The sequence below is a fragment of the Thamnophis sirtalis genome, unplaced genomic scaffold (genome assembly GCF_051295495.1).
Source record: "Thamnophis sirtalis isolate CommonGarterSnake01/CBP01778 unplaced genomic scaffold, rThaSir2_p1.2 scaffold_13, whole genome shotgun sequence".
NCBI classification, from domain to species: domain Eukaryota; kingdom Metazoa; phylum Chordata; class Lepidosauria; order Squamata; family Natricidae; genus Thamnophis; species Thamnophis sirtalis.
In genome coordinates, this window is record NW_028261393.1 from 53,402,364 (window position 1) to 53,413,102 (window position 10,739).

At 44.8% G+C, this 10,739-nt stretch overlaps 1 protein-coding gene across 1 annotated transcript in view; it reads right to left on the reverse strand.

Moving 5' to 3' along the window:
- Positions 1-3,252: 3,252 nt before the first annotated feature.
- The window catches only part of PGRMC1 (progesterone receptor membrane component 1), a 12,532-nt gene continuing 5,045 nt past the window's right edge, over positions 3,253-10,739 (reverse strand). The window contains exons 2-3 of the mRNA XM_087728199.1: positions 6,958-7,113; positions 3,253-5,608 (exon numbers count right to left, since the gene is read on the reverse strand). Coding sequence (XP_087584325.1) covers positions 5,505-5,608; positions 6,958-7,113 — 260 coding nt within the window. The 3' untranslated portion in view covers positions 3,253-5,504. The remainder of the gene's footprint in view (positions 5,609-6,957; positions 7,114-10,739) is intronic.

The following is a 10,739-nucleotide window of genomic DNA, read 5'->3' on the forward strand; positions in this document are numbered from 1 at the left end:
GGCACAAAAGTTGGTTTGAACGGTAAAAAATGGAGTTACGGAAACTTTTCTTGATGTTTGGGAAGCCCGTTAGCAAGACAAAAACCTCCGGGGCGGTGTTAAATTGCTTGAAACAAACACAGGACTGGTGAAAACTGAAGGGAACCCCCCCCCCATCCCTCTTAAATGGGCCGTCACCACATTTGATGATTTGGCCCTTCTTTGAGTGCGCCTACCAAATGGTCTCACTCTGGATCATCGCAGGACCGTAATTTCCTAGAGAACAATTCCATGCAAGGGAGGGACGGCGGGCGGGGGAAACAAGGACATTTTGGTTCCAGTTTTCGCTTCACTTTTAACGTGATTTATTTATTCCACGTCATAGTACTTTTTCGTGATATGACTTAGCTAGCATACGTTTGTTGAACTTGGGCTCGGATAAAAGTAGTAAAAGAACTCAAAAAGTACGCAGGGATTTTTCTGTGCTTTAAGGCTGTTTTTTTTTGTGTCCTGCTGTTGGTCATCGGTGGTGGTTTCTTTCGGCTTTGGAAAGTCCCAACTTTAAAACTCTTAAAGCTATAATCTTTTCTTCTTTGCTCTGGTGAGGGAAAAGAAATGCGTTTCCCGGGCGGGTGAGTGAAAAGTATTTTTCTCTATAAAAAGAACTTTTTTCGTACTTGCATTGTTCCTTAGCTCTCTGGATCCAATGGAAAGTTAGCTGTGAATAAAATTTGTTTTATAGGAACATCCTTCCGGGAACTACGGTGATATTTGTTTTAGTTGCAGACGTGATTTCCGGGTTCCGCCCCCCCCCCCCAGTCCCCCTATTTTGAGCCTTTCTTTCGTCTTTGTTTGGAACTGATTTGCAGATGTGCATACTCTTTTTGAATAAAACGTTTGCTCTCACTTTTCAAAAATGTTTGGTTCCTTCACTGGAAAATCACCGAACCTGTTTTATAAGCCTAAAAAGATCACGGAAGAATGTAGCTTCCCAACACACCTGTATTGTCCAGCTTCTGGAAAAGGACTTAACTCTCTCTATCGTATGTATGTATGTATGTATGTATGTATGTAGTGTCTGTCAGTCAGTCTGTCTATCATCCATCCATCCATCCATTTATCTATCTATCTATCATCTATCTATCTATCTATCTATCTATCTATCTATCTATCTATCTATCTATCTATAATCTATCTCTATCTATTGTATGTATCATATGTATCTGTGTGTATGTATGCATATATGTATGTATGTGTCTATCTATCATCTATCTCTATTGTATGTATCTATCGTATGTATCTGTGTATGTATGCATATATGTATGTATGTGTCTGTCTGTCTATCTATCTATCTATCTATCTATCTATCTATCTATCTATCTATCTATCTATAATCTATCTCTATCTATTGTATGTATCTATCATATGTATCTGTGTGTATGTATGCATATATGTATGTATGTATGTATGTGTCTATCTATCTATCATCTATCTATTGTATGTATCTATCGTATGTATGTATCTATGTGTATGTATGCATATATGTATGTATGTGTCTGTCTGTCTGTCTGTCTGTCTGTCTATCTATCTATCTATCTATCTATCTATCTATCTATCTATCTATCTATCTATCTATCTATCTATCTATCTATCTATCTATCTATCTATCATCTATATCTATCCATCCATCCATCCATCCATCGGCTCTGTGTGTGTGTCTGTGTCTGTGTATATTCCAGCATAACTCTAGAACACCTCGAGCAATTTCAACCAAACTTGGTACACAGATGACTTACTCTCTGGAGACAAATGCTGAAATATTGAAAAAAAAATACCCCTAAGGCCTCTGAGGGTGTGTGTTCTGTTAAGATACAGCCTGCTGTGCCTTAAATGGCTTCTACTGTACTGCCTTAAAATGGCCTCTACTGTACAGTGCAGTGGAGTTGCCATGGTAACAGCTTCATAGTACTTCACAAGGGGGCTCCCTCTGTTAAGGGGGAAGATACAACATTAGCAACTATGTTTCTGGGGGCACAGGGGAAACTATTTTTAACTAATTTGTCGCCGAAATCAGGGCTCTTGCCATGGCCCTTTAGGAATTGTGGCGATGTTCATGGTTGGATGGGAGGACAGCCCATTCTGTGCTTATCTTGACATCACCAGTCCTGTCTAATAAATACCCAGGCAACGCCGAGTTATCAGCTAGTGGTGGAATAAAATGTGGATTTCCCATCCACCCTGATTCCAGCCAAGGCGATCATTGTGGAGGATTCTGGGAGTTGAGGTCTACCCATCTCGAGGGGGCAACTAGGTTGGGAAAGAGCTTTATGCGTTGACGAAAGGCCGCCTCTGCTGGCTGGGGAATTCTGGGAGTTGAAGTCCGTAGGTCTTCAAATCACCAAGGTTCGAGATACCCCTGGCCAATATTGTAACACCTTTATTTTTATTTTTTTTAAGAATGTCTCTCAGCCTAGGCCAGTGTTTCTCAACCTTGGCAACTTGAAGATGTCTGGACTTCAACTCCCAGAATTCCCCAGCCAGCGAATGCATTCACTGGCTGGGGAATTCTGGGAGTTGAAGTCCAGACATCTTCAAGTTGCCAAGGTTGAGAAACACTGGCCTAGGAGAAAACGGCCAGTAGCTGGAGTCCAGGTTTATATTTAGAAGTCGAAGGTGGGTTGGGGTGATCCACACTTTTCATGGGGTGTAATAAGCGACTAATCTACGTGGCACCTACTCCATCACTTCATTAAACTTGACACCCCCTCTAAACCGAGTGCTTTATGATGTAAAAGGGCTTTGAAGAAGCTTGAAGACCTTGCTGTCTCCATGGCATCCCATTAAGAGCCAACTTGCGGTTGTGTTAAGAGTGTGTACATGTGTATGTAAGCCATCCGGAATATTGAAAACTGAAGCAGCATAGAGAAGAGTAAAAAATGCTAAAAAGTTTTTAAAAACTTGCAACAATCAGCTATGCCGCCTGATCGTCGGAACTTTTTTTAACTTTTTAAAAGCATTTTTTGCTACTGGTTCGGACGAACCGGTAGCATTTCACTCCTGCTTTTAAGGCTGCATTTGGCATTGAGCAACGTGCTGTGTGATGATGCGTCTTCCAAAAAATTTGAAATGGGCACCAGGTTCCCAATTAGCTTTACATCACCAGCAGTTTCAAAGCCCTGGAAAAAGATATTCCATTCTCATCCCCTTTCTTTCCCGGGTGATTTTGGAGCACAGAATTCCACACCTCTTATATTAAATCAAAGAAAAACCACATTTGTAGGAAGAATTTTATTTCCTCGCCTTTAAAAACAAAGCAAGTACAACCAATCCCGCCTTTGAATTCGAAACATCGTTCGGCATCAACTCTGCAAGAATGGTGACTTTAAGAAAGAAGCAGTTTTTTAAAAAAATTAGCTTTTTGTTAATTATCCTAACGAAGCCCAGAGGTAGGTCACAACATTTCAGCCAGTTAATTGTCTTTAGGGCAACAAGCAAGAACAGGCAAAGATCTTTGAAGAAGGTTTTACATCTGGGGGGGAAATGGGAATAGGCAACAAAAATCTAAATCCTGTACTTTCAATTTACAAAGGTAGAAGTCTGAAGTTACAATATTTATTGCTTGTTGTGAAAAGTAGTGTTTTTTAGAAGCAGAGGAGAAGAGGTCTCTCTTGTTTTAGAGCAAAATGGTGAGTATATAAAGAGGGGGGGGGGAAAGAAACAAACTTGGGAATAACTTCTTTGAAACATGTCTCTTGGTTCACATTGTCCTTTCCCACTTTCTTAAATCCCGCCCGTTTCACCGCTGCGAACAACCGCACAAAATGAACTGAACCTCAACTGCACCCACAAATGTACCCAAGAATTAGTAGAATATCTGGGCAGTGGATCCATCATCCTATAGTGAAATTTGGATTTAATATCTGAAATCAAGAAAGCTGGACTACTTGCCCACCTCATTAAGATCCTGCTAAGATCTTAAAGCTTACTAATTATGAACCAATTATAAGTGAGCCCTGATGATCGCATTGCAGCTAAGACAGGGGTTGGCAACCTTAAACATTCAAAGAGCCACAAAGGTCCTAACCAGAAGCCTCCCCCCCTCTCCCCCGTTCCAATTCTGGAGCCAACCGGAAATCCGGTTACCCCACCGTAGCCTCCTCTTAGTGCAGTGTCCTTTTTCCTCTACCTGTCCTAACCAAAAGCCCTGTCAATTGTGGTGCCGACCGGCGACAAGGAGCCGCAGCAGAGGGATGAGAGAGCCACATGCGGCTCCAGAGCCGCAGGTTGCCGACCCTTGAACTAAACCAAACTTGTTAAGATATGCACCGCAGTGGATGAGCCTAGTCGAAAGATGGAAACTTTCCTTCTCAAAAGAGAATGGTTTCGGGCCGCGTTTCTCCTTTTTGAAGCCGCGCCTAGAGACTTTGATATTTGCAGTAAACATGGAGCCTCCCCTCTCTGCAGAGAATTAAGCTGTGCAGCATGCTTTCCATCAAGCCTAGCTGACCCAGGTGGTTAAAAAAACACAACCAAGGCCACATTCTCAAGGACAATGCCTCTCTCAAAACTCCCTGAAGGAATAATGAAACTGGACATCTTGGGAATCTTCTTCCCAAGAAGAGAACCTCATCTCCTCCCTGCCACTTGCACCCATGGTGAGGTCACATTCCATACTAATTCTCATCTTTATTCTACTGTTTTATAATAAAAGTATTGCATCCTTTTTTTTAAAAAAGAGAAAGTTGTTTTGCTTCAAAGCTAGGGCCCCATCAGTTGGGTGCGAAGAAGTATCTCTATAAAAACCACTTTTCAAACCGCTTCCAATGCTACATGAGCTAGGATTTTAAAAAAAAGAAAAAGATAATAAAACCACCCACTACATTCTGCATTCCTAAGGGTCGGAAATGAGATAACACCCCCCCCCACCCCCGGCAGAAAATGCACACGGAGAAAGGAATCCGTGTGAAGGACGAAGTTCAGTCAAATCTTAGGAAGACAAGTTTGTATAAAAGGAAGAAGGATAGAGAAAAGGGCTGGGAAAATACAGGGAGCCTTTCTGAATGCCCACCAACCCAAAAGGGGGTTGAAGGACAGGGCAGTATCTCCTACAAGGAGATATTTTCTGGTCCAGGGTCAACCTTCAGACATTGCAATGTCCGTTCAACAGGGTCCTCAAGAGTCACATCCTGCCAAGCGCCATTAAACGAAAGGGAAATCCTACGGCCATTCCTTGGCTGGTGAGGTCCTTTACATACCACCAGCCAGTTATGGCCATTTCTCTACTGCCCGCCGAGCCCCGTGGCCCGCACTGGAAAAAAGTTAGCACTGAGTTACCTAGGAACGTCGATTAAAAAGTGCAGCGTTGAGACCAATGTCATTGCAAGTAATAAGATGTCTAAAAACGGCTGATATTAAGAAAGGGTAAAATAAGAGAGGGGTGTGTGTGTGTGATATGATAAAAATGTCCCTTAAAAATTAAAAGCAAAGAAACCAGCTAGCATTGGGGAGGCTCCTTGGTCCGTTCGCTAATCATTCTTGCGGTCTTTCTCATCCTTCGTCTCTTCTTCGTCGGAATAGACTGTCGGTTCTTCCCCATCCTTCAGCAGCTTGCCGACGTAGTGATATTTAACTGAATAAAGACAACCCACAAAATAAAAGAATGATTATTTCAATATATTTGTACTTCGTATCAAATTCTACCCTCCCCAAGGAACCAACGTCGAAGCCGAAAGGAAGTGGTTTTGTTTAGATTCCACAAAAAGTTAAGATGGCCTGCAAAGAATAGATAGTCCTTGACGTGCGGCCACAACGGTGTTTCAAATTTCTGTCGTGAAGTGAGGCGTTTGTTAGTTTTGCCCCGTTTTGCGACCTTTCTTGCCTCCGTGGTTAAGTGAAGCGCTGTATCTGTTTAAATTGGTCACACGGTTGTTAAAACGAATCTGGCTTCTTCCCCATTGACTTTTTGTCAGACGGTCTCAAAAGACCCCGGGACACTGCGACCGTCGTAAGTACATGCCGGTTGCTAAGTGAATTTTGATCACATGATTCACGGGGAATGCTGCAAAGGTGGTAACTTTCAAAAAAGGGTCATAATCACATTTTTTCAGTGTAACTTCCAATAGTCATTAAACAAACGGTTGTAAGTCAAGGACCGCCTGTTGATTTCCCACGACCATTGAACTCTTGTGCTACAGGTCAAGCTCTTTTGGCTACAATGCTAAACAGATTTACAGATTTACCTAGATAGAGGCAGATATTTTTCTCTCTCTGGGCACAATGAGTATATATCTAGCAATAGCAATAGCAGTTAGACTTATATACCGCTTCATAGGGCTTTCAGCCCTCTCTAAGCGGTTTACAGAGTCAGCATATTGCCCCAACAACAATCTGGGTCCTCATTTTACCTAACTCGGAAGGATGGAAGGCTGAGTCAACCCTGAGCCGGTGAGATTTGAACAGCCGAACTGCAGTCAGCTGAAGTAGCCTGCAGTACTGCACTCTACCCACTGCGCCACCTAGGCTCTCTCTCTATATATCTGCTGAACAAAACTCTGCACCAGTGACGGGAAGGGCATTGGGCCAGTCAACACTCAAGTTGCCCAGACTCCGATGGCACGCTTGCCGGAAGTGGCACGCAGAGCCATCTCTCCAGGCACGCCAGCCGTCGCCCATTGCTCTTCCGGGTTCTGGGTTCTTCGTGCACTTCCGGAAACTGGAAGAGCAGTTCCCTGGCGCGCATGCTGGGAAGCTGAGCTTCCGGTTTCCGGAGCATGCATGCACAACGGCCCGGTGGTTTGCCAACACTGCCCTAGGGAGCTTCTCTTCTTCCCTCTCCCAAGGCCATTTTCCACATCCCATTTCCAAACCCCTGGAAAAATTTCCTTCTGTCTATCCATCTTTACAATGATGCTCCCTCTTAAAAACAAATGCATGGTGGGAAGTGGCGCTTAAGGCTGGACAAAAATTGGAAATACTTACACGTGAACTGCTGCTCCCAATCGCTCAGAGTTTCTCTCTGCGTGGCGTCCAGGTCCGAGAGATCGTCGTACTCGTCTTTCAGAGCTTCTTTATCGAGGCAGAAAGTAGCGAGGCCGCGGGAAGCGTCTCTTCCAGCGAAGATGCCGTAAGGTCCCTCTGCAGAGAACAGCCCAGGGTTACAACAAGAGCAGTAGCACTCAAGATTTATATACCACTTCCCAGTGCTTTGACAGCCCCCTCTAAGCGGTTTACAGAGTCAGCCTCTTGCCCCCAACAATCCGGGTTCTCATTTGACCCACCTCGGAAGGATGGAAGGCTGAGTCAATTTTGAACCAGTCAGGATTGAACTGCTGACACTGGGCCAAGTTAGTCTGCAATATTCCATTCTAATCACTGGGAAGGAAAGGAAAGGAAAGGAAAGCAAAGGAAAGGAAAGGAAGGAAGGAAGGAAGGAAGGAAGGAAGGAAGGAAGGAAGGAAGGAAGGAAGGAAGGAAGGGCAATACCACTTAGACTTATATACCACGTCACAATGCTTCACAGCCCTCTCTAAGCGGTTTACAGAGTCAGCCTCTTGCCCCCAACAATCTGGGTTCTCATTTTACGCACCTCGGAAGGATAGGCCAACCTTGATCTGGGATGGATGAATGGATAGGGGAGGGAGGGAGGGAGGGAAGGAAGGAAGGGCAAAGCACTCCACTTAGACTTATATACCACTTCCCAGTGTTTTGACAGCCCACTCTAAGCGGTTTACAGAATCTTCCTCTCACCCCCAACAATCCGGGTTCTCATTTGATCCACCTCGGAAGGATGGAAGGCTGAGTCAATCTTGAACCAGTCAGGATTGAACTGCTGACACTGGGCCAAGTTAGTCTGCAATATTGCATTCTAATCACTGGGAAGGAAAGGAAGGAAGGAAGGAAGGAAGGAAGGAAGGAAGGAAGGAAGGAAGGAAGGAAGGAAGGAAGGAAGGGCAATACCACTTAGACTTATATACCACGTCACAATGCTTCACAGCCCTCTCTAAGTGGTTTAGAGTCAGCCTATTGTCCCCAACAATCCGGGCAATCATTTTTACGCACCTCGGAAGAATGGAAGGATAGATCAACCTTGATCTGGGATGGATGAATGGATAGGTGAGGGAGGGAGGGAAGGAAGGAGGGAAGGAAGGAAGGAAGGGCAAAGCACTCCACTTAAGACTTATATACCACATCACAATGCTTCACAGCCCTCTCTAAGCAGTTTACAGAGTCAGCCTTTTTTGCCCCTAACAATCTGGATCATTTGACCCACCTCGGAAGGCTGAGTCAACCTGGAGCCTGGTGAGATTCGAACTGCCAAATTGCAGGCAGCCGGCAGTCAGCAGAGGTAGCCTGCAGTACTGCACTCTAACCACTGCGCCAGAACGGGGGCATTCCTGTCCCTACTTTGAAAGTCTTGTTACATTTGGATCCTCAAAATTTAAACAGACCTAACATTTCTACAGGGTTATTTCTAAAGGCTGCAATTTTAGCTGGATCCATGACGGACTTTAAACAGTAAACGTAAATCAGTAACTTTGCTCCTTCTTACAAATTGTTGCTGGGGTTGGGAAATGTCAAAATGGGCTAAAATGGGATAAAAGTCTAATGGCCTTTTATCCCCCGCCGCCCTGTTGTAAGTCGATGGCTACCTATACTTCCCCCTTCCTATTTTACTAAGCATAGCGAAGAAAATTACTGAAGTGGGCAAGGGATGATAAGAGGGATGTTTCTTGCACAGTTGCTGTTCTGAATTACTTTTTTTTCTTTTCTCTCGCTCTCTTTTTCTTCTTCCTTTTCCTTTTTTAAGTAGGTGACATGATTAGAAGTTAGGTAAGAAAGAAAGGGAAAGGTTTTTTTTAAAAAAATACAGGGTGGTATGATGAAAAGCTAGAGTAAGTGATAGTCACAAGAAAAAGGGGAACATTAGTGCAGATCAGGGGTCGGCAACCTTAAACACTCAAAGAGCCAGAAAGGTCCTAACTGGAAGCCCCCCCCCCCCCCCGGTTCGATTCTGGAGCCAACTGGAAGTCTGGTTCCCCACACCATAGAGTCTCTTCCTAGCACAGCGTCCTTTTTCCTCTGCTGACCAGAAGTCCGGTCCAACCACCACCATAGAGTCTCTTCCTAGCATGGCGTTCTTTTTCTTCTGCTGACCAGAAGTTTGCCCCCCCCCACCACCACCATAGAGTCTCTTCCTAGCACGGCGTCCTTTTTCTTCTGCTGAATAGAAGTCCGGTCCCCACACTACCACCACAGAGTCTCTTCCTAGCACGGCATCCTTTTTCCTCTGCTGACCAGAAGTCCGGTTCCCCACCACCACCATAGCGTCTCCTCCTAGCATGGCATCCTTTTTCCTCTGCTGACTAGAACAGTGTTTCTCAACCTTGGCAACTTGAAGACGTCTGGACTTCAACTCCCAGAATTCCCCAGCCAGCGAATGCTGGCTGGGGAATTCTGGGAGTTGAAGTCCAGATGTCTTCAAGTTGCCAAGGTTGAGAAACACTGGACTAGAAGTCCGGTCCCCGCCCCACCACCATAGAGTCTCTTCCTAGCGCGGCATCCTTTTTCCTCTACCTGTGCTAACCGAAAGCCCCATTAATTGTGGAGCTGACCGGAAAACCCGTCCCTTGCCATAGTCTCCCCTTCGGGTGCACCGTGCTCCACCCCCTACAACCAGAAGCTCCTCTCAAAACTGTGGTGCTGACCGGCGACAGGGAGCCGCAGCAGAGGGATGAAAGAGCCACATGAGGCTCCGGAGCCGCAGCTTGCCAACCCCTTGTGTAGACCTTTTATATGACAAAATGAAAGTAACGACAAGATAAAATGTGGAATAATTGAATAACTATACATTTATATCTATGCCTTCTTATTAGAAATATATCAGCGGATTGAAAGCAAGAATCATGATCAATTTGATTAGCTTTATTTGTATTAGAACGTATGACAGGTGCCATGCTGTTCACGCATTGATTTGATATTTTGATTTAAAAAAAAAAACGGGGGAAAAATGCAATCTGTAACATTAAGCAAATTAAACAAGGGGATTTTTATTAAGCGCTAACAACTGAAACAATAGAGAATGTATAAAATTTCATTTTAAAAGGCCTTGTTGCAAGAAAGGACACCAATGACGCACTTCTCAAATTCGGGTTAGAAGCCTTTAGCTTTGTGAAGATTAGGCTATCAACAAGGCCGTGCAATCAGCCAGATGTTTAGACTGCATCTGGCCCTTTTTATCCAGCTCTGGAGCCTTTCTTTGTGTTTGTGGTTCACAGTGACGAAATCGTGGCAACCCAGGTGGGATAGAAAGATATTTCGAATAGTTTGCAAGGTTCGGTAAACATCTCAAGAGGAAGGAACGGAGAAACCTGTTTGGCCAAAGCCAGGTGAGGTGGTTTGCCAAGAGCAGTTGCTCCTAATCTCTGAAAGGGAGAACCGGAGGGGGTGGGCGGGGAGTGGGGTGGGGGCCCTTCGAGGCAAAGCTGTTTGGCCTTGTGCAATGCGCAGCTTCCCTCCTCCCACAGGCCAAGGGAGCTGAAGGCGGAGTGGCGAAAGGCAGTTCTTTGGCACAACACAAAGGACAACGTTGCAGCCTTCTTAAAACCTGGGGGATAATCCCCCTCCGAGAACAGGTCCTGCTGGTTTCCATTTGAGATGGAAATTGGAGGGGGCAGGCAGGAGGGGTTGCTTGGCAACAGCGCCTGGCCCAAAACGGCCGGTTTCCTGCATGCACCCGTCCTAAATTATATATCTTAACCGTA